The 27,525-nt window shown below is 36.5% G+C and overlaps 1 protein-coding gene across 4 annotated transcripts in view; it reads left to right on the plus strand.

The window, feature by feature from the left end:
- ZNF527 (zinc finger protein 527) overlaps positions 1 to 27,317 on the plus strand; it is a 32,127-nt gene extending 4,810 nt beyond the window's left edge. For 2 of the 4 annotated variants that reach the window (XM_041745871.1, XM_041745874.1), the window contains 3 exons: positions 2,940 to 3,056; positions 3,881 to 3,964; positions 22,132 to 27,317. In XM_041745871.1, the coding sequence (XP_041601805.1) occupies positions 2,940 to 3,056; positions 3,881 to 3,964; positions 22,132 to 23,705 (1,775 nt within the window). In that variant the 3' untranslated portion in view covers positions 23,706 to 27,317. Of the gene's footprint in view, positions 1 to 2,939; positions 3,067 to 3,880; positions 3,965 to 22,131 lie in introns of all 4 variants that reach the window. The other 2 variants (XM_041745873.1, XM_041745875.1) reach the window with 1 other exon arrangement.
- Positions 27,318 to 27,525: the final 208 nt, after the last annotated feature.

Genomic DNA, 27,525 nt, shown 5'->3' on the forward strand with positions numbered 1-27,525 from the left:
TTTCTATTGGACATTGCTGATTTATTTATTTATTTATTTTTTATTATATTATTTTTAATAATATAATATTTAAATATTTTATTTGTTCATGAGAGACACAGAGAGGCAGAAACATGGGTAGAGGGAGAAGCAGGCTCTCCTCAGGGAGCTCGATGTGGAACTCAGTCTCAAGACCCCGGGATCATGACCTGAGCCCAAGGCAGATGCTCAACCACTGAGCCACCAAGGCATCCCTACTGCATTTGCTTTATTGTGCTTCACAAATACTGTGATTTTACAAGTTTTTAAAAAAGATTTTATTTATTTATTCATGAGAAACACAGGGAGAGAGGCAGAGACAAAGGCGGAGGGAGAAGCAGGCTCCCTGCAGGAGCCGGATAACGGGACTCAATCCCAGGATCCCGGGATCACGACCTGAGCTGAAGACAGACCCTCAACTGCTGAGCCACCCAGGTGTTCCTGGACATTGCTGATTTAAACAACTCTTTGAAAGAATTTTGTTTTGAGGAGTAGAGAAATAGGACAATAACTGCAGTGAGATTATAGAAGAGAATTTATCTGTCTGTTTAAAAGATGAAAGATATTGCATCAGTTTGTATACTGGTAGAAATAATCTAGGAGAGTGAGAAAATACTGATAACAAAAGGGAGTTATATCTGATATCTCCCTGATAATTACAAGGGAGAGAGGTGACAATGTCCTTGTGTGAAACAAGTAGAGGGAATAGTCATAGATAGGAGCCTGGAGTTTTATCTGTAGCAACAGAAGGAAGACAATATATGAGTATGGATACAAATCAGCAAGGACATGTGGTGAGCAAGAAGTTCAAAGGAGTTGGTGGTGTTTTGAGAGAGAGGCAGACTCTATGAAATAATCATGGGGGAATGGGAAAGTGAATTTATTGGGGAAGTGTGGTGCTTTTGTGGAATCTATGGTCATATCCCAGAAGTACATTGGTTCAACATGTTTATCAGTCAGGGTTCCAGTAAGAAAATCAAAAGGGGATTGTTTACAAGTTATAAATTGGCATATAGAGAAACTACAAAGGATAGTGCTATACCCTGGAACTCATAGCAGTAAAACTTAGTCCTGAACCCAGAGACAGAGAGATCTGAGTGGAGAGAAGGCCTCTGACAGGCATTGTGACCAGGATTGAAGGACAGAGGTGACACAGGGTCTTGCTGCAAAGAGAGTCCCAGTGGAGTAAATATCCTTTACTTGCCTCCTTTTCATTTCTTGCATGTGGCTGAACCAATTGAAAATGGGGTCAAGTAAGGGAGTCTATTAATGCAGCCAATACAGGTCAGCCTCCCAGGACACAGGGAAGTATAGAGGGGCACAAGGGAATTACATAACAGTATGCAGTTGTGTGATCTTTTTCTCTAGCCACATTCATCCATATTTCTGCTATGTAGAATAACCATATTTGTCTTTTTTTTTTTTTTTTTTTTTTTTTGCCATTTGACGAACAACAGTATACATTTAATTTGAAAGCACAAGCAGGGATCCCTGGGTGGCTCAGCGGTTTAGCGCCTGCCTTTGGCTCAGGGTGTGATCCTGGAGACCCGGGATCGAGTCCTACGTCGGGCTCCCTGCATGGAGCCTGCTTCTCCCTCTGCCTGTGTCTCTACCTCTTTCTCTTTCTGTGTCTCTCTCATGAATAAATAAATAAAATCTTTAAAAAAAAAAAAAAGAAAGAAAGCACAAGCAAAATATTGTTTTCTAGGTAAAAATAAAATATAAAAACCAGCTCAAAAAGTAGAAAACTAAATAGACCAATGAGCAAAAAAGAGTTAACATAGCAGGCCTGAAGCTGCTGTGTTTAGAACCCATTTGCAGGTTGATTTTTGGCTGGCATCTGAGATCTTGGCACTAGATCCATTCTCTGCATGATATTTCATGATTTTTAATTAAAAATGAGACCATACTCTGCAAAATGGAACTCTGCCATTTTAAGCATTGAGTACTCTTCCTTCCTATGGATATATTACAGAAAAGTTTGCCATTTTTCACAGAGTGGCAAATATTTACTGTTTTACAATGTGACAGGTTTTATGCTAGACACTTGATATTCACAAGCTTATAAAACAGTTATCTTTCCCCTCATACAGCTTATGGTTCAGTGGTGTGGGCCAAACTGTTATTTTATTTTATTTTATTTTAAGATTTTATTTTGTCTACTTGAGAGAGCAAGTGAGCTAGCGCACAAGCAGGGAGAAGAAGAGGGAGAATGAGAGGGAGAGTAGTAGACTCCCACTGAGTGCAGAGCCCTATTCAGGGCTTGATCCCATGACCCTGAGATCATGACCTGAACCAAAATCAAGAGTCAGATGCTCAACCTACTGACCCACCCAGGCACCCCTAAACTTATTTCTTGACATTAATGTTTTTTCCAGATTTTTCAAATAACCTTTCTATGAAAATTCTTTCTAAATATCTTTATATATACTTCATTATTTCTTTAGGACACATTTTTGCAGGTTTCTCCTTACATATAGAGTCTAAGTTTCAGACCATAACCTTTTGTTAAAGCCAATTCAAGGCCTTCCTTCACTTTTCTGACCCATCTGATATCCCAGTTTGGGGAATATAAAGGAATCATCTCCATAAGAATTTCTTGATACATAATATATGTAATATAAAATAGCCTTGCTCACGTACCTTCATGTTATAAACTCATGTTTCATGCCGTAAGCTAATTTTTTCCCGTTTATATATCTTTTTTTATTCACAAAAATGTGAAATTTTCAAGGGATGAGTCTTTCTAGTATTTCTTTTTCTCTTAAAATATTTGACAAACCTAGGCACGTACTTGCTCCCCAATAATTATTTCCCTTGAGCCACACAGAGCTTTGAACTCTGGCAGAATTTCATCTTTTCTGCTAGGACCATATGGGAGTACTTGGCAAATGAGACTTTTTTTTTTTTTTTAATTTCAGGGTTTGGTCACCTTCAGAGATGTGGCTCTGGATTTTTCTCAAGAGGAATGGGAATGGCTGGATCCATCTCAGAAGGATTTATACAGAGACGTCATGTTGGAGAACTACAGGAACTTGGTATGGCTTGGTAAGGATGTCTCCCCCATAATTCAGAATCTTCCCTCCAGAATATTTTTGCTTCTTCCATTGGGAATATCTAGGTCATGTTAAGTGCTTAGCTGAATTTTTACTTCCAGTTCCCAGGAAATAATTTGAAGTAGCTTCAAGGAGTTAGAAATCAGTGTTCCCATTGCTGTAGAATGAGGTTTGAAATAGCAGCATCAGCATAGCATAGGAATTTGTTAAATTGCAAATTATGGGGTCTCTAGACCCTCTGATTCTCTAGACCCACAGAATCAGAAACTCTGGGAATAGGCCCAGTAGGCTGGGTTTTAAGAAGCCCTCCAAATGATTCTGACGCCTATTAAAGTTTGAGAACCACTGTGGTTTCCGATTCAGTAAGTCTCTGTTGGGGCCTAAGAATTTGCATTTTTTTAAAGATTTTATTTATTTATTCATGAGAGACACAGAGAGAGAGGCAGAGACACAGGCAGAGGGAAGCAGGCTCCATGCAGGAAGCCCGATGTGGGACTCAATCCTGGGACCCCGGGATCAGGCCCTGAACCAAAGGCAGATGCTTAACTGCTGAGCCACCCAGGGATCCCAGAATTTGCATTTTTAATAAGTTCCTAGGTGGTGGTGCTTCTGCTCTAGCATTTTGAGAACCAGTGCTATGGAAGAAGTTTCATCTTCATCCTTCATAAAGCTTCATTCCATTCTCAGGCCTTTCCTCTAATTTCTCTTCTTGCCTAATAACCAAGAGATGGACTGAGTCCTAGAAAGCAAGTTGATTGTCTCCCTGTTTGTTTTTCTTGCTCTCATTTTTCTTCTCCTGTAAACAGGACTCTCCATTTCTAAGCCCAACATGATCTCCTTGTTGGAGCAAGGGAAGGAACCCTGGATGGTGGAGAAAGAGATGTCAGATGGTGAGTGACAGGCAACTGGGCAAGGATGGCTGTCATAAGGTGCCAGGCCAGGTGGCCATGAGGAGGCTGCCCTGGGCTTGGTGGGGGTGGGTTTCTCCCTATTTCTATCAAATTACACACTCTGTGATTCTTCTGTGTATAACCTGAATCTTAGTCCTTTCCAGCTCTTCTTTTCCTTTTAGGGCCAGAAATGTGTACATTTCCAGATTACAATGTAGAGTTTTTATTTTTATCAAAGTTATTATCAAAGTTCTGCATCCACATTGTTTAAAGAGTCAAGTAGTTTTACAAGGCTTATTCTCTTAAAAAAAGGCAGTCGCTTATCTTCCTCTCCAATTTCCCTCTCCTTAGAAGGATTATCTTTCTTTATTTTTGCAGCTTTTTTTTTTAACGTTTCCTTCATTTCTATAACAAATATGTTCATGTTACTATTTCATAATTGTTTTTTCAGGTTTAGTCCTCATTTAGGATCTCTTAATAAGACTTTAGTACTTAACCTGAATCAAATATGTATGCACTTGTGTGCCCACACACACACTTCCCATCTGCCCATCTCATTCATGTTGTAATTTTGCCTGAAACACTATTCAGTGTTTACAAATTATGGCTATTAAGTGCTAGTTGTAGCTGTGCTATGTATATGCCAAGATTACTTTTTCTATATGATTTTTTATTTTTTCTGGAGTTAATAGTTTTGAGGGGGGTTGTCTGTTTTTTTCCTTAGTTTTCTATATACATATTAATAACTCAATTCCCAACTCCCATTAATTGTCTAAATCTCTTAAGACATTCAGACACATTAGGTAATCTATTGATTTTATTGTCCTGGAGAAATCTCTCCCAGAGTCTTCATATATGCTTCACTGTGAATTAATGTCTCATTACATCTGCTTACACCTAGTTTGGGTTTATCTGATGTTTTCTCATGATTAAATTGAAGTAATGCATTTTTGGAAGGAGTACCATGGGAATACTCTTATGTTCCGCTCACTGCAGCATACCAAAGGATTCATAATATTGATATGTCTTATTATTGATGATAACTTTGATCACTTGGTAAAGGTGGTATTTCTTTGGTTTCTCCATTGTAAAGTTACTATTTTTCTATTGTAATTAATAAATATCTTGCTTTGAGACTTTAATTTCTTCTGAAACTTTTGCATACTAATTTTAGGATCCTTTGGCCCAGTGGGTCTTGTCTGCAAAAGTTATTTTTTATTTGTTTTTAAAAGATTTTATTTATTTATTCATGAGAGAGCCACAGAGAGATAAAGAGGCAGAGACACAGGAGAGGGAGAAGCAGGCTCCATGCCGGGAGCCCGACGTGGGACTCAATCCCAGGTCCCCAGGATCACGCCCCAGGCTGAAGGCGGTGCTAAACCACTAAGCCACCAGGGCTGCCCTATCAGTTTATTTTAATATCTTGATTCTAGTCCTACTCACAGGGTTTTTTTTTAGCCTTTCTCCTTTACTTAGTAGTTTCTTTTTCTGACAATGAGAAACAATGTATTTACTTATTTGCTCAGAATTTCCAAGCTGTTCCTCTGTGAGAAACAAATTTATTAACTGGATTACATTATTTATATATGGGTCTTTTTGTCTTTAGTCTTACAGTATTCAGTCAAAGTACTTTTCCAAAGTTACTTAGGTTAGTTCTTTTTTGTTTGTTTGTTTGGTTTTTTTTGTTGTTGTTGTTAGGTTAGTTCTTTAAGGTTCATTTGTTACTACTTGTATTCTGTTTTGGGTTCCTACCACATCCTGGTTGATTTTAATTATTTATTTATTAATTTTTCTGAAACATTACAATGCTTTTAAGAATCGAGCTTAGAAAAATATGTCTAAAACAAAAGAATTGTGTTAGTCTCTCTTCATCCCCACTATCTGATTTCTGTTCCCTAAGATTTTTCGTTTCTTTTTTTTTTTTTTTTTTAAGATTTTATTTATTTATTCATGAGAGACATAGAGAGAGAGAGAGAGAGGGAGGCAGACTCCATGCCAGGAGCCCAATGTGGGAATCGATCCCGGGACTCCAGGACCACGCCCTGGGCCAAAGGCAGGCGCTAAACCGCTGAGCCACCCAGGGATCTCCCCTAAGGTCTTCCTACCCCTTTCTTACCCTCTTGTAGATTACCAATCTCTTTATTTTCAGGTTTGTCCCTTTTATGTTTCTTTTGCACAAATGAGCTGACATATCTGTAGTTTCTTGTATCTTCTTATAGATACTCTTTGCATTTTGCTTTTTTCACTTAACTATATATACACTCCATATTAGTCATGGAGATCTTCATTTTTTTAACAGCTGCAAAATACTCCATTATGTGAATGTTATGGTAACATTTTCTTTGAAGAATGGATTTTTCTTTGACGTGTGGACTTTTAGGATGTTTACACTATTTTATGATTAGAATCAGTGCTTTAGTAAATAAACTTGTATGTATATATTTTCACATTGTTGAGGCTGTATTTTCTTTCTTTTTTTTTTTTAAGTTTATTTATTTATTCATGAGAGACACGGGGCGGGGGTGAGAGAGAGAGAGAGAGAAAGACAGAGAGAGGGGCGCAAAGATATTGACAGAGGGAGAAGCTGGCTCCATGCAGGGACCCCAATGTGGAACTCTATCCTGGGACTCCAGGATCATGCCCTGAACCTAAGGCAGACGCTTAACCACTGGGCCACCTAGGCGTCCCAGGGCTGTATTTTCAAGATCGAGTCTTGGGTGAGGGATTGCTGAGTGAGTGCCTATGTAATTTTGTTAATTCCCTTCCAGAAAGGTTGTAGCGGACTACTTTCTATATTAAGTTTTTATTGCTGCTGTAACAAATTACCACAAATTTAGTGGCTGAAAACAACACAAATGTATCATCTTATAGCAGTCAACAGTTGAAAAATGGGTCTTATAGGACTAAAATCAAGATGTTAGCAGCCTGCCTTACTTGTGAATGCCCTAGGGGTGAATCTGTTTCCTGCCTTTTTATGCTTTTTTAGGACCTTTCCTCATCCTTTTATTTTCAATTTTAAAAAATCATTTTATTTTAAGTGTAGCATTTATATGCAGTATAGAATTGAGTTTTGCTAGGTAAAACAATCTGAATATCATTTCAATTTAATAGGTGAAAGTCTACATTTTTTATATGTTTGGGCTTAATTCTATATTTTGTTTTATATGATGTTTTCTGGGTTTTACAGGGTTTTTTTTTTTTTTTTTTTTTTTTTTTTTTTTTTTTTTTTTACAGGGTTTTTTAAAAGATTTTATTTATTTATTCATGAGAGACACACACACACACACACACACACACACACACACAGAGAAGCAGGCTCCATGTTTTAGTATATGTGCTGCTGAAGCAAGCACGAGAAGCAGGCTCCATGGAGGGAGTCTGATGTGGGACTCAATCCTCTGACTCCAGGATCACGCCCTGAGCTGAAGGCAGGCATTAAACTGCTGAACCACCCAGACTTCCATGGTCTTTACAGTTTTTAAAAAAGATTTTCACTATCTGTTTTCCTAGCCTTTTATTTTGGTCAGTTAATACTATAGTTTTTGTAATAAGTAAGTAGGAAGGTTTGGGCAGCTCGGATGGCTCAGCAGTTTAGTGCCGCCTTTGGCCAGGAGCATGATCCTGGAGACCTGGGATCGAGTCCCGCATCGGGCTCCCTGCATGGAGCCTGCTTCTCTATCTCTGCCTGTGTCTCTGCCTCCCTCTCTGTATCTCTCATGAATAAATAAATAAATAAATCTTAAAAAAAACTAGCCTTTGATTTTTTACCTATTACAGATGAGTCAGAGGTACACTTGTTTTACCTCCCACCTTCTCTTCCCAAATTTTGTTAGTTGTATGCTTTTTATATCGTCAAGACATATTATATTTACATGCTCTTCTGTCACATTTATCCCAGCCTTTCATTTCATTTTATCTTAGTTCTATAGTTAAACATTCAGTGTTTGCTACAGGTCCTTTTGCTGAAATTTCTGTAGACGTTTCTTGATTGGCTGGTTTGTTTTCTGGCAGTTTCCTCACAAGGAGTTCACACAAATAATGTCCTCCCAAGTTCTACCTTGTTCATAACTGGCCATTCTTTCTCTAAGTTTATTATAGTATAATATTAATGTTGAATATTGTTATGAAAAAGTCTGATGCCAATTTGGTATTTTCCTTTATGTGTATAATAAGCTTTATATTTTGTCCTAGTAGGTTCTTTAATTTTAAAATTATTTTATTTGAGTACGTCTCAGTCTTGACCATTTTGGATCACTTTTTCCTGGCACCTGTGTTCTCTTTCAGGATGAAGAATCAAGTTTTTATTTCAGGAATATTTTTTCTTTTTTATTGACAAAGTTAAAAATATAGGAAAGTAAAGGGAATAATATAACAAATACAACAAAGCCTACCACCCAGAATTGGTGAATATTTTGACATATTTTCATTTTTTTGATGAAAGAGATAAACTATCTTTTTTTTTTTTTTTTAAGATTTTATTTATTTATTTGAGAGAGCACGAGGTGGAAGGGTAGGTCAGAGGGAGAAGCATACTCCCTGCTGAGCAGGGAGCTCAATACGGGGCTGGATCCTGGGACTCTAGGATCATGACCTGAGTTGAAGGCAGATGCTTTACCAAAAGAGCCACCTGATGCTCCAAGATAAACTATCTTAAGTACAAATTCTCTGTTTCTCATTCTCAGTTCACTTTTCCTTCAGCTAACACTTGCTCTGAGAATCAGCAAAGTCATGAATTCATCATATGTCCTTCCAGTTCATTTTTTTTTAAAGATTTTATTTATTTATTCACGATAGACATAGAGAGAGAGAGAGGGGCAGAGATACAGGCAGAGGGAGAAGCAGGCTCCATGCCAGGAGCCTGATGTGGGATTTGATCCCAGGACTCCAGAGTCGTGCCCTGGGCCAAAGGCAGGCACCAAACCGCTGAGCCACCCAGGGATCCCCCTTCCAGTTCATTTTTAAACATATTTTGTAAACATTTTGCATCTGTTTACAAAAGTGTTTTATTTTTTCATAGGTAGTATTTAAGTTTTGTTCTGTAACTTGCTAGTATTACTCAACATTTTTTTTTTTGAGATTTATCCTTGGTAAATCTGTATATAATATAGGTCTATTTTTTAAACTGCTATCTAGTGTTTCATGTTTTGAATTTGCCACATTTTATTTAACTCTTCCCTACCACTGATAGTCATTTAGATTGTTTCTATTCTTTGCTGTCTCATATAGTAGCAGGGTATGTTTCTATGTACATGTGTAAGAATTTGTCAAGGATTTGTACATAGTAATAAAATTGCTGGAGCACAGGAGTGCATACTTCATTTTACTAGATACTCAAATAGTTCTTGAAATGATGGTATCTAGTTTATATTTCTACTAACAATGTCTGAGAATTCCTGTTTCCTTATCCTCTTGATATTCTCCAACTTAAGTTTGTGATATTGCTCTTGATAATTTTTTGCCAGTATGTTGGAACAGAAATACTCTTGGTATTGTTTTAATTTGCTTAGTAAGACTAAGCATTTTTCCAGAAATGAATTATCCATTCAAGAGAAGCAGGCTCCATGTAAGGAGCCTGACGTGGGACTCGATCCTAGGCATCCAGGATCACACCCTGGGCTGAAGGCGGCGCTAAACCGCTGAGCCACCCAGGCTGCACTGTATTTCCTTTTAGATGTTTGGTTATTGTTGGTATATAGAAAAAGCATTAATTTTTGTATAAAATATATCATCTAGTCGGTTTATTGGACTCTTATTCTAGCACATTTTCAACAGTTCTCTGAGTATATTAGTCAACATAAAGCTAACTACTTTTACAAAGCCTCAGTGAATAAAAACAATAAAGATTGTTCCTTGTACATGTCACAGTCAAATGTGAGGTTATCTGGGGCTTCTTTTTTTTTTTTTAGATTTTATTTATTTATTCATGAGAGACAGAGAGGCAGAGACACGTGTCGGGCAGAGGGAGAAGCAGGCTTCCTGCAGGGAGCCCGAGGTGGGACTTGATCCCAGGACCCTAGGATCAGGACCCGAGTGAAAGGCAGATACCCAACCACTGAGCCACCCAGGTGCCCAGGTTATCTGGGGCTTCTCCTGCATGTTGTCATTCAGATATGCAGGCGTATTCATCTGCATCATCTCTTAGGACTCACCATTGCCTTGAAATGCTGTGCTGAATCCTCTGAAACCAGCCAGTGAGAAAGAGAGGGAGGAGATAGAGAAGGACACTCAACACATACACACACACACACACACACACACACACACACAAAGAAAAAATAGATGGAGATCTCTCAGGACATTTTTAATGGACTATCCTGGAAGTACTATTTGTGAAATCTGTCACTTCTGATTGGCCAGAATTCAGTTACTTCACTGCAAGGGAGGCTGGGAGATGTAGTTTCCTGTGTACCTATGCGAAAAAGGCAAAATATTTGTTGAATGTAGTGACCTTTCCAGTATTTATGTTCCCTCTTACCTTTTCTTATTTACATTTCTACTTTATCAACCACAATTTCCCTGTGTTGAAAAATTGATGTAATTTTTTTCTTTCTGATATCACAGTACATTTTCAGCTGTTTTACACTACATATGCCTATATATTTTTTTCTATTCCTAGCTCTGTGTATTATATCTATGAATGTTGTATATATTTTAAGCATGAGAGGCTTTTGGATCCTATATTTTTTCAGCATTATTCAAACATTATTCAATTATTTTTTCTTCCATAAAATTTATAGAAGATTCTATAAAAATTTATAGTAAAGATTTCCTATTGCTGAACTATTTTTGTATTTCTTGATTATATACACATATATAAAATGCTCTATTTTACAATCAGAAAATTGCAAATTATAAAATAATAAGGTACTCTTTACTTATAGAGGCAAAAATTTTAGAATGATACTAGTCAGTATAGAGGAGTTTGAAGACATGTACCTTGTGTTCTGGTAGGAATGTAAATTGATAAAAATTACCTTGGCAGGCAATTTGACAATGGATATTGATATTTAGAATATGTACATTTATAGTTTTATTTAACATTTCTTTTAGAAATGTACTTTATAAAATTATGTGCACCTGGGTGACTCAGTCCATTGAGCATCCAACTCTTGGCTTGGTTCAGGTCATGAGCTTGGGGTTCTGAGATTGAGTCTGGTGTGGGGCTCCTTGCTGAGTGTGAAATCTGCTTGAGATTTTCTCTCTGCCCCTTCTCTTCTACCCTTCCCTCTCCCCTGCTCATGCATGCATGCATGCACATGCTCTTTCTCTCTCAAATAAGTAAATAAAATCTTAAAAAAAAGAAATATATAATTATGCCAAACATGCTGCTTATTTGATTTATAAGTGATTACTTTTTTTTTTTAAGATTTTATTTATTTATTCATGAGAGAGACAGAGAGAGAGGCAGAGACATAGGCAGAGGGAGAAGCAGGCTCCATGCAAAGTGCCCGAAGTGAGACTCGATTCCGGGTCTCCAGGATCACGCCCTGAACTGAAGGCAGCGCTAAACTGCTGAGCCACCCAGGCTGCCCAAGTGATTACTTTTTTAAAAGGTGATCATGAAGGTTAATAAAAAAATACACGTGAGACATTTTATTTTACCTTTATAACATATATATGAATATTCATTAATTTTTAAAATTTTTTTAAATTTTTATTTTATTTATGATAGTCACACACAGATTGAGAGAGAGAGGCAGAGACATAGGCAGAGGGAGAAGCAGGCTCCATGTACCGAGAGCCCGATGTGGGATTCGATCCCAGGTCTCCAGGATCGCGCCCTGGGCCAAAGGCAGGCGCTAAACCGCTGCGCCACCCAGGGATCCCTATTCATTAATTTTTTGATATAGTACTAAAGCCTTTATTTGAATATGATCTGTTGGAGTTTAGCATTGTCCTTCTTACATAAGCCACACTCATAGTACACTATTTACAATATCCATTGCTAAATTTTTTTATAGTGAAGCAAAGCATTTGCAAACCAATGTGAAGGTAGAAACTTTGTAAAGATTTTCTTTCTTTCTTTCTTTCTTTTTTTTTTTTTTGTAAGATTTTATTTATTTACTCTTGAGAGACAGAGGGAGAAGCAGGCTCACTGCAGGGAGCCTGATGCAGGATTCCATCCCAGGATCCCAGAACCTCAGGATCACGACCTGAGCCAAAGGCAGATGCTCAAACACTGAGCCACCCAGGAGTCCCAGATTTTCTGTTTTTAATAGAAATTAAAATTCTCTTCCAAATACAAAAAACAGGTTTTTAGGTAATGCACTTTTAGTCTAATTTTCTAAAACTACCGACTTAATTTTTCATTAAAAAACAACTTTCTTAGTTTTTCTTAGTCTGACTTATTTTACTTAGCATAATTCACTTTAGGTCTGTATGATTTCACTCATGTGGAATAAAAAAAACCAAAAATAAATAAACACAAAGTAGAATCATACCTATAAATATGGAGAACAAACTGACAGTTGCCGGAGGGAAGGAAGTGGAGGGATGGGCAAAATGGGTGAAGGGGAATGGGAGATACAGGCTTCCAGTTATGGAATGAGTAAGTCATGGGAATAAAAGGCATAGATAGCATAGGGAATATAGTCAATATTATAATAGCACTGTATGGTGACAGATGGTAGTTACTCTTATGCCGAGGATAGCATAAGGTATACAGACTTTGAATTACTATCTTGACAGCTGAAACTAATGTAACATTGTGCGTCAGCTATACTGAAAATTTTTTTATTTACAAATTATTTTGCGTTTTTCCCTAATTTTTATTTAAATTCCACTTAATTAACATACAGTGTAATATTAGTTTCAGGTATAGAATTTAGTGATTCAACACGTACATGCAACGCTTAGTGTGCATCACAAGTGCCCTCTTAATACCCATCACCTATTTAACCCTACCTACCCACCTCCCTTCCAGTTACCATCAGTTTTTTCTCTGAAGTTAAGAATCTGTTTTTTGGTTTGCCACTCTCTTATCTGCCACCCGCCTCCATTTCGTTTCTTAAATTCCACATATGACTGAAAATCATGTGGTATTTATTTTTCTCTGACTGACTTCACTTAGCATAATATACTATAACTCCATCTACATTGCTGCAAATGGCAAGATTTCATTCTCTTTTTATGGCTAATATTCCATTGTATGTGTATAAGCACTACATCTTTTTTTTTTAAGATTTATTTATTTATTTATGATAGACAGAGAGAGAGAGAGAGAGAGAGAGAGAGAGAGAGAGAGAGGCAGAGACACAGGAGGAGGGAAAAGCAGGCTCCATGCTGGGAGCCCAATGTGGGACTCGATCCCGGGACTCCAGGATCGCGCCCTGGGCCAAAGGCAGGCGCTAAACCGCTGAACGACCCAGGGATCCCCAGCACTACATCTTCTTTGTCCATTCATCAGTCGATGGACATTTGGACTATTTCCATAATTTGGCTATTGTTGATAATGCTGCTGTAAACATTGGGGTTCATGTATCCCTTCAAATCAATATTTTTGTATCTTTTGGGTAAATGCCTAGTAATGCAATTGCTGGATCATAGGCTAGTTTTATTTTTAACTTTTTGGGGAACCTTCCAGAGTGGTTGTACCAGTTTACATTCCGTCAGGAGTGTAAGAGGGTTTTCCTTTCTCTGCACCCTTGCCAAAGGTCTGTTTCCAGAATTTTAGCCATTCTGATGGTATGAGGTGATATCTCATTGTAATTTTGATTTGTATTTCCCTTATGATGATTGATGTTGAGCATCTTTTCATGTGTCTATTGGCCATCCAGATGTCTTCTTTGGAAAAATGTCAATCTCTGTCTTCTGCCCATTTCTTAATTGGATTATTTGTTTTTTGGGTATTTTTTGGATACTAACTCTTTATTGGATAGGTCATCTGCAAAAATCTTTTCCCATTTCATAGGTACCTTTTAGTTTTGTTGATTGTTTCCTCTGCCGTGCAGAAGCTTTTTAGTTTGATGAGGTCCCATTTATTTTCACTTTTGTCTCCCTTGCCTCAGGAGACATATCTAGAATATTGCTATGACCAATGTCAAAGAGCACTGCCTGTGCTCTCTAGGATTTTGATGGTTTCCTGTCTCAGATTTAAGTCTTTCATCCATTTTGAATTTGTTTTTGTGTATGGCATAAGAAAGTGGTCCAGTTTCATTTTTTTCAATGTTGCTATCCAGTTTTCCCAACACCATTTGTTAAGCTTTTCTTTCTTTCCTTTTTCCCTCCCTCCCTCCCTCCCTCTTTTTCTTTCTTTCTTTCTTTCTTTCTTTCTTTCTTTCTTTCTTTCTTTCTTTCTTTCTTTCTTTCTTTCTTTCTTTCTCTCTTTCTTTCGATTCTATTTATTTATTTGAGAGAGAGAGAGAAAAAAAGTGTGAGCATGAGCTGGGGGAGGGACAGAAGGAGAGGAAGAAGCAGACTCTCTACTGAGCAGAGAGCTCCATGCAGGGCCTGATCCTGGGTCTCCAGGATCGTGACCTGAGGAGAAGGCAGACACTTAACGAACTGGGCCACCCAGGTGCCCCATTTTTTAAGCCCTTTTTTTTTTTTAAGATTTTATTTATTTATTTGAGAGAAAGTGAGCCAACACTGTTTGTTGAAGAGACTTTTTAACATTGGCTATTCTTTCCTGCTTTGTTGAAGGTTAATTGACCATATGGTTGTGGGTTCATTTCTGGGTTCTCTATTCTGTTTCATTGATCTATGTGTTTTTTTTCTAGTGCCATACTGTCTTGCTCACTACAGCTTTGTAATATAACTTAAAGTCCAGAGTTATGATGCCTCCAGCTTTGCTTTTCTTTTTCAGGATTGCTTTGGCTGTTTGGGACAAATTTCAGGATTGTTTATTCTAGCTCTGTGAAAAATGCTATTGGTGTTTTGATAAGGATTGCATTAAAAGTGTAGATTGCTTTAGATAATGTAGACATTTTAACAATATTTGTTATTCTCCTGGACTCCTATAATATGAATATTATGTTTGATGGAGTTACTGAGTTTCCTAAGTCTGTTCTTGTGATCCACAATTCTTCTTTCTCTCTTTTTTCAGCCTCATTATTTTCCATTATTCTATCTTCTATATTACTTATTTGTACCTCTTCTTTTTCCATCCTTGTGGTCATTACATCCAGTCTGTTTCAGATCTCAGTTATTTTTTATTTGACTGTTTTTTAACTCTTTTATCTCTGTGGTAAGGGCCTTCCTGAAGTCTTCCATTTTTTTCTCAAGCCCAGTTCTTAGGATTGTTGCTTTGAATTCTTCATCAGGCATATTACTTAGATCTGTTTTGATTAGATCTCTGTCCAGGACCTTTTCTTGTTCTTTCTTTTGGGATGAATTCCTGTGCCTTGGCATTTTAAAGCTCTGTCTTTTTCTAAATTAGAAAAACCTGTTACGTTTCCTGCTCCTGAGAGTAATGACTTTCTGAAGAAGAGGTCACATAGTATCTGGGGCCTGGCACTTCACGGAGTGTCTCTGGTGTGTGCTATGTGCACTTTGCTGTTGTGTTTTGGCTACTTTATCCTTCAGGCCAGTGACCAGCAGAGGCTCTCCTTGCCTGCAGTGGGCAGTATTTGATCCTTGACCAGAAGTACAGGTGTGCTGTACTGTTTAACTAGGTGTGCTCTGGTGTGCACCTGAAACTAATGTAACATTGTCAACTATAGCAAAACAAGAAAAAAAAATTTAAATTTCTCTTCAGTATGCATTTAATTAACTAAATATTTAATTAAAGCATGTGGTTCTAAATACCAGCTGAACTAAAGAGGTTGAGAACACAACTGAATTTTGGCAAGCAAGTAACTCAGCTTTTGGGATATGAGTGCAAAAATCTATTAAGATGCCTAGTTACCTAAATTATGGTTCATCCATTCTGTGAATAGAGTAGCTTTATTTGTACTGACATAGGAAAATGTCTACAGTATTTTAAGTTTTATTTATTTATTTTAGAGAGAGATTGAGAGCAAGAGAGCGCAAGTCGGGGGTAGGGGCTGAGGGAGAGGGAGAAACCGACTCCCCACTGAGTAGGGAGCCTGACTCAGGGCTCAATCCCAGGATCCCAAGATCATGACCCAAGCCAAAGGCGTATACATAACTGACTGAGCCACCCAAGTGCCCCTAAGTTTTTTTAATATATATATATATATATATATATATATATTTTTTTTTTTTTTGAGTAAACTCCATCATCCTGAGCACACCTAGGTGAAGGGAATCTCATGGAAAAAACACATGGAAATGTGCAGTTAAGGATTAGCATTAGGGCTGCTCTGTAACATTTTTCCTTTCTTCTTTCTTTCTTTCTTTCTTTCTTTCTTTCTTTCTTTCTTTCTTTCTTTCTTTCTTTCTTTCTTTCTTTTTTTAAGTTATCTCTGCACCCACTGTGGGGCTTAAACTCATGACCCCGAGATCCAGAGTCTTATGGTCTACAGACTGAGCCAGCCAGGCACCCCTTTCCTTTTTCTTTGAAATAGAAATAATATTTATTAGAAAACATTCAAGCAATTAAAAAGTGTATAAAGTAGGAAAGATACTCTTTTTTTAAGATGTCACCCAAACACCACTACTGTTCATAGTTGGATCTGTATCTTTCTAGAATTTCCCTTGCACAGATAAACACACACACACAATTTTTATATGCATCTATTTATAACTTGCTTTTTAAAATAATTTTAAACTTAAAACATTGTACTGATTAGGATGCGGAGGAAGAAGGAACCGTAGTGTATTGTCAGTGGGAATGTAAACTGGTACAACTACTGTGGAAAACAGTATAGAGATTCCTCAAAAAATTAAAAATAGAAATACCGTATGATCCACTAATTCCACCAGTGAATATATACCTGAAGGAAACAGAAGTGCTAATTCAAAAAGATGTATGCACCCATATGTTTATTGCAGCATTATTTATAATAGTCAAGATATGGAAGCAACCTAAGTATCCATCAATAGACAAGTGGAGAAGTAAGATGTGTATATACATATACACACAATGAAATATTATGCAGCTATCAAAGGATGAGATCTTGCCATTTATAATAATAGTGATAGACCTGAGAAGGTACTATGTTAAGTGAAATAAGACTGAGAAAGACAAATACCGTATGATTTTACTCATGTAGAATCTAAATAAACAAAATAAATGAGTAAACAAAAAAGCAGAATCAGACCTATAAATATGGAGGACAAACTGATGGTTGTGAGAGGGAAGGGGGTGGGGGGATGAACTACAGAGCTCTTTGCTCTCTTTTCCTCTGCATCCCATAAATTTGTATGCTTCAAGTGGGGTTCTCTTGACATTTCCCTACAATTATAGAGAATTTTACAAATCACCTTGGTTGAGTCCTTTCATAGGAATTTTAATGAAAGGAAGGTATAAAATGCAATGCTTAGGTCATATTATTGGTCCTAGAAACTTTTTTCTTCAGAATTTTCTTTTATATTGTTTATCTTTTGCCATGCATCCTTTAAAATAATTTCATAAGTTCAAAGATAAAATCCTTGTGGGATTCTGATTGGACCTGACTTGATACAAATTAAGTTAGGGTAAGCAAGCATGTATTTTCTTTTTGTACAGTTATATCTTCCATTTTTATTTACTTAAATCTTCCTTGAAAAAAAAACTTTTTGAAATAATTTCATATCATTTCATAGGACCTTTTCAGTGTTTCTGTGCACCATACTACCTTCTCTCTTCCAGTTACTTATGCACCAATTATAATCTCCACTCATTGTCTTTACTTCAGATTCTCTTACATTGTCTTACCCATTACCAGTCTGGCCGTATTCCCTCTAACTTGGCTAAATCCAGGTGCCTTTCTTTATTTTTCTGTTCATCAGCTTACTGAGATTTGTAAGATAGTTCTGACCACTATCCTTATTCTCTGTTCAAAACTTTATTCTGTTTCTCTCTCCCTTTAACTGACTGATGCCCCTATTTTTCTGTCTTCTCATTCAACCATAAGATCTTTGTCATATTACTTTGGATCTCTATTCAATGCTGTCTAGTAGAACATTCTGTGATGATGGATATATTTTGTCTGTACTTTTCAGTATTGTAGCCATTAGCCACATTTGGCTATTGAACATTTGGAATGTGGCTACTTACTGAGAAATTGAATTACTTTTTTTTTATTTTATTGAATTTAAGTTGCCATATGTGGTTAGTGGCTGCCATATTGGCATAGTTCTATACAACTTTTATAACTTTGTTTTGTTTTTGTTTTGTTTTGTTTTAAAGATTTTATTTATTTCAGGGAGAGCACAAGCACAAGTAGGGGAAGGGGCAGAGGGAGAAGCAGACTCCCTGCAAAGCAGGGAGCCTGATGTGGAGCTCGATCCCGGGATGCTGGAATCATGACCCAAGCTGAAGGCAGACACTTCACTGACTGAGCCACCCAGGAGCCCCTCTATATAGTTCTTTAAAGTTGGAGATCCAGTCTATAAGTTTATGGGTCATTGCTCAGGCTCTTCATGGGAACATGAATTCTGGGCTTTAGCAGTAAACTTTCTTCTTCTTAAAATTTCTCCTTAGGTCCTGTCCTTTTTTCCCAGACTTTCCACTAGAATCTTCTGGGTTTCATGCTAGGAGATTATTTACTTCATCAGGATATCTACCAGTTTGTATACTGCTCATTAGTTCAACATGTGGGAGACTCTACAGTTTAGTAAGACATTTCTTCTTCCAACTCATAATGACTATGCTTACTACTTTCTGTGCAGTTCTGATTGGATTCCAGAGCTGATCATAACTTTGATTTTTAACTTCTACTCATTTATAGATTATAATAAGTTGGAAATTACACATCTTTAATTGTCTGGATATATTTTAACCCCAAAGGGTTTATATCTCCCATTCTTTGTCTTGCCATTTGACTATCAATCTATTTCATAATCCCTTTTTGGACATAACTATAATATCTGGGACTACTAATGATGTAGTAGGTATAAAATAACTTAATGAATACATATTAGTTTGTTTCATTTTATGATATATCACTAAATACATATAATAAACCAGATACTCCTAGATACTTTTTAAATTTATTATTCTTTATTTTTATACCATATTTGTAAGGCCACCTCATTTTGCCTATTAAGAAACTGAGGATCAAGAGGTGGGTTAATCAATTTGTTAATTTGTTAAAGGTAGAATAACTAGCTAGCTAGATGAAGAAGTAGGATTTAAACTCACCTATGACCTCAAGCTCTGTGTTGTTTCTACTGTGACACATGGATGGCCATTCAACTCTCTTCCACTTTGTCTGAATCCCTAACTTCCCTTTTCCCTTCAATCACTTCTGTGGGTGAATTGTCTTTTTATTTTTGCTGAATGCCACCATAATACCTTAATACCATTGACTTCTAAGTATTTCTGTACTCTAATCATAATGAATATGTCTTCAATGTTTATAATAATTCCTGCTCTGTACTTTCCCAGGCTATACTCTATACTTTCCCCTGGAGTATCCTATATAGAGTTGTTTCCCTTGTAGTATTCATTTGCATAAGTACAGAAATCTTTTTTTGCTTTTTTTCAAAGAGAGTTGTTGGAGCTCCAGGCATCTCAGAATACCTGATGTTGGAAAATATCTGTAGTCTTGTCCCATCAGTCTTCTTTTACTCAGCATTACAATAGATATTGTATAAAGCTGCCATTTGCCTGGAGTAGAGAAAAGATTTATTCTTGGTAAGAGGGAATATAGTGGCCATGGGTGATGAATATAGGAAAGGAGGTTCTAAGAGAGTTGGTTAGGGAACAGAATAAATTTCTGCCAAGAAAAAAAAAAAAAAAAGAACAACAGTGTAGAGCTAATGAGGATAAGTGAACAAATCCCTCTCAGGCCTTGGTTGAGATAGAACCTGAAGTAAGAGAAAATCCACGGCTGTGCGTAGGAGGGATAGGTAGGGATGAGGCTTTCCTTGGGTAGAGGATGCATTGGAAAGAAGATACAGATGCATAATGTGTTCTTTGCTTTTCAGTTTGTGCTGACCTGGCCTGGAGGCAGCTTTTCTTTCAACAGATGAGATGCTGTTATGGAAAAAAACTATATCTAGGGCAGCCCAGGTGGCTCAGCGGTTTAGTGCCACCTTCAGCCCAGGGCGTGATCCGAGGGTCCTGGGATTGAGTCCCACATCAGGCTCCCTGCATGGAGCCTGCTTCTCCCTCTGCCTATGTCTCTGTCTCTCTCTGTCTCTCTCTGTGTCTCATGAATAAATAAATAAAATCTTTAAAAAAACCTATATCTAATTAATTGAAAAATGCTAACATGTGCAGTTCTAAAATAATCTCTATGCTTATCAAAACATGAAAATGAGGAGCTCCTGGGTGGCTGTCGGTTAAATGTCTGACTCTTGATTTCGGCTCAGGCATGATCTCAGGGTCATGAGATTGAGCCTTGAGTCAAGCTTCACACTGGGCATGGAACCTGCATAAAATTTTCTTTCTCCCTCTCCCTCTCCCCTCACCTCATGCTCTCTCTCTCTGAAAACAAAACATGAAATTGTTACTAGAATAATCACTGTATTTTGAAAGTGTGATCATAGCCTTGACAATCAAGCTCAGTTTCTCCAGGAATTATTCCTTAACTAAACTAGTAGTTTTGATCTCTCTTTTTCTGACACTTATACTACTAATAATCTATATCATATTAACTAATCCTTCATTATGTGTTATAGTGAATTTTTGTATGTACAAGTTTTATCTCCTTAAAGTTTAAAAAAGAAAGAAGTGGGTACCTGGGTGGCTCAGCCGGTTAAGCATCTGACTCTTTTTTTAAAATTTTATTTATTCATGAGAGACACAGAGAGAGAGACAGAGACAGAGACAGAGACATAGGCAGAGGGAGAAGCAGGCTCCCTCTGGGGAGCCTGATTAAGCATCTGACTCTTGCTCTCAGCTTAGGTCTTATCTCAGAGTTGAGAGTTTGAGCTCTGCATTGGCCTCCATGCTGGGCGTGGAGCCTACTTAAAAACATTTTTTTTTTTTTTTAAATTTTATAAAAGGAGAGAGAAGGACTTGTAACTCAGACTTTTTTCCTTCTGCTAGATGCTGGACACATAGTAGTAGATTCTGTATAGTTGAATATATGGGCGGATTATTTCCTCTTTTTTTTTTTTTTTTTTAAGATTTTGTTTTTCAGTGAATTCTGTACCCAGTGTGGGGCTCAAACGTATAACTCCAAGATCAAGAGTTGCATGCTCCACCATCTGAGTCAGCCTGGTGCCCCTCATTTTCCTTTTTGAGATCATTTTTTAAAAAGATTTATTTATTTATTTGAGAGAGAGAAAAAGAGAATGTGTGGGGATGGACAGAGGGGGAAAGAGAGAGACAAGCAGATTCTGTGCAGAGCCCAATGCAGGGCTTGATCCCAAGGCCTTGAGATAAAGACCTGAGCTGAAATCAAGAGTCAGATGCTTAACCCACTGAGCCACCCAGGTGCCCCTTTGGGATCATGTTTTAAAAATTGTTTTCTTTCCATCTTATCTCAACCAATATCCTCTCTTGAAAGTATCAAGTATTTATTTTGTAGGTAGCATTTTTTCCTCAGGGGTAAGCAAAGCTGACCTTCAAATTTCTTCTAGATACTTAAATATATATATGTGTTTTATCTTGGTCCCTGATAAAATCTTAGAAGTTGTTGAGCTTTCTGTCAGCATTCATTCATTTAACAAAATGTTACCATTATCCTAGGCACTAAATGCAACAGTAAGAAGAAAAAGAAGTAAACATTAATCTCTGCCTTCATGGGGCTTTCAGTCTTAAGAATAGGACTGGATAGTGCAGAGTGGACTTGAGACTTTAAAGACTAGAGGCAGGGAAACTGTGATTATGATCTGGTCATTTGTTCTTAATTCCTTATCTTCCCAGCATTTAGCTTTGACAGCATCTTGATACCCACCCTATATTTTACCTATCTATAAATGTGCTTCATGCCTTATATTTCCCCTATCACCTCCTCCCCATCACCAACACATATGTCTTCCTTTATCAGCTCCTATCATTCTTTGTTCTTTCTTTGTATTTTTTCATATGTACTTGGCCATATTTGAAAGGTGTCAAAACCATATACTTTCTCCCCTCCTTTCCCCAATTAAACCATATAGTTTCTAATATAACAGTTTTTTCCTTACAAAGGAAAAAAGGACACATTTGCTTTCTTGATATTTTTCAGACTGGGAGTCTTGGTATGAAATCAAGGAATTATCTCCAAAATGGTACATTGATGAAGAGGAAATATCCCAGGGGATGGTAATGGAAAGACTTACAAGTATTGACCTTGAATATTCCAGTTTCAGAGAAGCTTGGAAATATGAGGGTGAATTTGAGCAGCATCAACGAAATCAGGAGAGGCATTTCAGGCAAGTGACAGCTCTTAAGGAAATCTCTACTGTGAAAAGAGACAATAAATATAATAATTCTGAGAGAAGTGTTCTGTTGAAATCAGTACTTTCAACACAAGAGAGAGTTCCCACAGTAGAGCAATTACATAAATTTGATATTTATGATAAAGTGTTTCCTCCCAGTTCCATGCTAATTGAGCATAAAAGATTATCTGCTGAGAAGGAATGTTTGATAGATAATGAATGTGAAGAATTCAACCAGAATACATACCTTAGTAAAGATACTGGAATTCCTCCTGGGGAGAAGTCTTACGAAAGTAATGATTTTTCAAATCTCTTAAGTTTCCACTCGTTACTGACTCAACATCAAACAACTCATTTTGGAAAATTTCCACACAGACTCAGTGAATGTGATGATGCCTTTAGCTGTTATTCATTCTTTACTCAACCTCAGACAATTCACAGTGGAGAGAAACCATATGCATGCAATGACTGTGGAAAAGCCTTTAGCCATGACTGCTTTCTCAGTGAACATCAAAGAACTCATATTGGAGAGAAACCATATGAATGTAAGGAATGTAATAAAGCCTTCAGACAGAGTGCGCACCTTGCTCAACATCAGAGAATCCACACTGGAGAGAAACCCTTTGCATGCAGTGAATGTGGGAAGGCCTTTAGCCGTTATGCCTTCCTTGTTGAACATCAGAGAATTCACACAGGAGAGAAACCATATGAATGTAAAGAATGTAACAAAGCCTTCAGACAAAGTGCACACCTCAATCAACATCAGAGAATTCACACTGGAGAAAAACCCTATGAATGTAATCAATGTGGAAAAGCCTTCAGCAGACGCATTGCCCTTACTCTGCATCAAAGGATTCATACAGGAGAGAAACCCTTTAAATGTAATGAATGTGGGAAGACTTTTGGCTATCGCTCACACCTAAATCAGCATCAGAGAATTCATACAGGTGAAAAGCCTTATGAATGCATCAAATGTGGGAAGTTTTTTAGGACTGACTCACAACTTAATCGACATCACAGAATACATACCGGAGAGAGACCCTTTGAATGCAGTAAATGTGGGAAAGCCTTCAGTGATGCTTTAGTTCTAATTCATCATAAGAGAAGTCATGCAGGAGAGAAACCCTATGAATGTAACAAATGTGGGAAGGCCTTCAGTTGTGGCTCATACCTTAATCAACACCAGAGAATTCATACTGGAGAGAAACCCTATGAATGTAATGAATGCGGGAAGGCTTTCCATCAGATCTTGTCCCTTAGGCTACACCAGAGAATTCATGCTGGAGACAAACCCTATAACTGTAATGAGTGTGGGAATAATTTTAGCTGTGCCTCAGCCCTAAGACGACATCAGAAAATTCATAATAGAGAAACTCTCTGATTATAACAACTATAAGAAAGAAAACAATTAGTCACCACTCAGTCCTTATTAAATATATGTCAGTGAATTCTTTGGTTAATGATTCTATGAATGTAGTAAATAAGGAAAAGCCTTCAGTTTATGAACTCCCTTTATTTGAAATAGCCTGAATAGTAGACATCAGTTACTTTTGGATCTGTTCTATGCCCCATTTGAAACTTATCTTACCTTTAGTGCATATCATTCTGATGACACTATTAATCAGGGAGAGCAGTGGATTGGTCATAGCCTGGCCACAATCTGGTTAATAAGGGATTGGCAAATTGCTCTATTTGGACAACTAGAACTCTAAGGGGGTATTGTTATGGATAGTAAGAGAAGATCTTTTTTTTTTTTTTCCTGGAATTGCAAGTTTCAAGGATTTAAAGGATTTTTCAAGGTTCAAAACTCACCAGTAGCTTTTTGCCACCACATAAGGAAAGCCTTCCCAAGATCAGTCTAACACAGAGGAAAATGCAAATAAGATATAGAAATCTGATGACATTGTTTGATCTTCTGAATTCAATCAAGCCTGAAGTCTATACCATCTTTTACTTTTTAATTTTTGTGATCCAATAAATTTTGTTTGCTTAATTTGAATTGGATTTTTGCCTCATGGAATTACAGTCCTGATTCATACACCGTATGTTCGCTATATAAGAAAGCTTTAATCTTTTATATGGCACAATTATCCTGAGAAACCTTTTGCTAAAGCAAGTATATGGAAGTTGAATACACAGACTTCATAAAGCTGAGAGAATTACTACATTTTATTTGTTGATAAAAATTAATTTGGTATTTATTAGACTCATAATAAGGATAAATTTTTTAAAAATTCACCTAGTAAAACTCCTTAACAAGCTTTCCCATAAGGAATTAAAATCATTTGTGGTGGTGACTCACCATAGGCCTTTAAAGAAAGAGTGGCAAGCTAAAAGAATAATGGATCTGTCACATTAATGAATGGTTCTTCATCTTAAAGGAATTATTTGATTTTCTGTTTTCAGTATGGGTTTAAATATACTGGATAATAGAATGAAATAGAATTGTAAATGAGGTCTTCTTTTGTGGGTAGATTGTAAACTTGGCTTAAGAAGTTTATGGGTAACTTCTTTGGAACTAGAGATTCAGACAAAGACATTACTAGCAGATAGAAAGGATGGCATATTTTCTATTCATTGTAGAAGTAAGAGAGAGCCTAAAATTTTTAGGCTTAGGTTTATAACTTAGGTGATAAGTTATTACCATTCTTCAAAGGAGTATGAGTGTATACAGCAGTATAATCCTATTTTATCTGAGTGAATGTAGAAAGGGAAACTGATGATATGGTAATTGGGCCGCTTTGAGTAGTTAGAACTGTTACAATCTTGGACATTGACTGGAAAGCATCTATAAAAACAACAGAACAAATGAATTAGGAAAGAATAAAGGATTTATATATGTGCATCGAGTGAAATAATTACTATTATAATTTTTTTATTAGTCAATTTATACTTATATCTAATACAAATCTAAAAATTTCCTAAATATTAAGACAGATTCCCTTAAACAACTTAAACTGCAAATTTAGTAAGATTTAATACTTCAAACCTTGAGCAGAAAAAAATGTAATGATTATAAAACATTGCCACACATATTACATCTAACCTAAAAAGTCAATATTATATGCTGGAAATCCATTTCATTTCTTTATTATTTCTTATGTTTCCTAAAGGTCTAGAAATACTTATTTTAATACTTTTAAGAGTTGAATAGTAACTTATTTTGGAAAGCTCCCCAAGGTTACAGTAAACTTACTAGGCATAAAGAAAAAGAGTAATGACTCAGACCAGTGAAGAGTTCGAGTTATTCACTAATTGATTCTAAGTATGACACCTGATTTCTTCCTCTAAGGTGACATAAACCCAAGCCACTGATCCATGCTCTAGTGTTTTTTTTTTTTTTTCAGTTAAACTTTACTTGTAATGTTAGCAAAATCTTTTACACATGCCTTTAGCATGGGAGTTTGTACTTTACAATCTGGTGTTTCTCCTCAATAAGGTATTAAATTTTATTTATCTGCAACTATGCAATCTATTGTCTTATTGCAGTATAGTGATTTGATCTTTTAGCATTATTAAAAACTTATGCTTAATAGTATTTTATAGTTATTAGGGTCATCTAGAGGTTTCTTGTCCTAAAGAGATGAGGGTTTGAGTTTGTTCAGTTAATTCTCTTTAGGACATGGACTAATTCATTTAGAACACTGGCAAAACCCTTTCCACTTGGTTATTGGGTATGCCAGTGGTGATGGAACTGTTGGGTTCCTTTTTTAATCTGGTTATTATGCTAAACATAACATGTTAGTCTGTGCAGTTTTTGCTTGTATATGTAAAAATTTTCTTTTATATACTCTTAATTAAGCAGGTGTGTGTGTTTTATTGAAAAATTTTATATAGAGTACCTACTGTGTTCCAAGCTTTGTTCTAATCTAGGCATTGGAGATACAGTAGTGAACTACACAGAAAAATCACTGCTTTTTTATAGAGCTAATTTCTAGTAAAGAAGACCAACAATAAATATATATATGCATATATATATGAAAAAAATATAATATGTAAGAGAATAAATTCTAAGGAGAAGAAAATGAAGGAAGAGGTAGGGGACAAGATTGATATTTTAGATTGTATGGCCAGGGAAGGAAGCCTCTTTTGAAGTTGACTTTTGATTAAAGAGATTAAAGACCTGGGAAAGGTAAGAAATTTAACTATACTATGTATATACACACACACATTTATATGCCTATTGGAAAGGTAATCCATGTATATGAATGTTACATATATATGTGTGTATATGTATATTAAATATTTTTATATATACATATGTGTGTAATTCATACATGTACATATTACATTTTGAACTAAGTTCATTCTTACATGTATCATTTATTCTATATTTGTGTATTTCATTTTAACATTTTTCTTTTTAGTTTCATGAATTCATGGCCTTTTACAATCTTAACACATTTCAATTAATTATAATGGAATTATTTGTGATGCTCAAATTGTCAGAATGAGCCACTGGGGGCCAATTTAGGCTGACTCTTTGCTCCCTTCATCACTGCATTGATCTTTGTAAGCATCTTTACTTCCTGACAATATAGGATGTTCCAGACCAACCCTCAGTGTTTCTTGCCCAAAGCTATGAAGTTAGCTACCTTGCAAGGAATTTAGGGAGAAAAAAAAAACAAGCATATGTATTAAAAAGGGGATATGAAACCAGAAATAGAAGTTTCCCTCTTAATAAAAAATAATTTCTCTCAGTTAAAGATCTTGTTAGCCTAACAAAGAGTTTAAGTAAGATTGGATTTTCCCATTTACACTGTATTTTTTGTTTTCTAACATTCCTGTTACCCAAGAAGAAAAAGACTGCCCAACTCCATGGTAGTTTACTTTGGTAGGTATATATTAAGCTCACACTAATAAGAACCATATATTAATTACTGTTTATAAAATGAAGTTGTTTCAGGATTTTTGAAACACTATTTTAATAAGTTAAAAATAGCTAGTTGAAAAATAATGATAATTTAAAATTCCCTCAACTGAGGTAAATGAGTCAGAAGGAAATGCTGCTGAGCTTCTAAAGATGTATTATGATTCCAGGTGTTCTTTTACCTACAGAAGATTTTCTTCCTTTTTTTTTTTTTTTTTTTAAGATTTTATTTTTTCATGAGACACACACACACACAGAGGGAGAGAGGCAGACTACACAGGCAGAGGGAGAAGCAGGCTCCATGCAGGGAGCCTGATGTGGGACTTGATCC

The sequence above is a fragment of the Vulpes lagopus genome, chromosome 2 (assembly GCF_018345385.1).
Source record: "Vulpes lagopus strain Blue_001 chromosome 2, ASM1834538v1, whole genome shotgun sequence".
NCBI lineage: Eukaryota > Metazoa > Chordata > Mammalia > Carnivora > Canidae > Vulpes > Vulpes lagopus.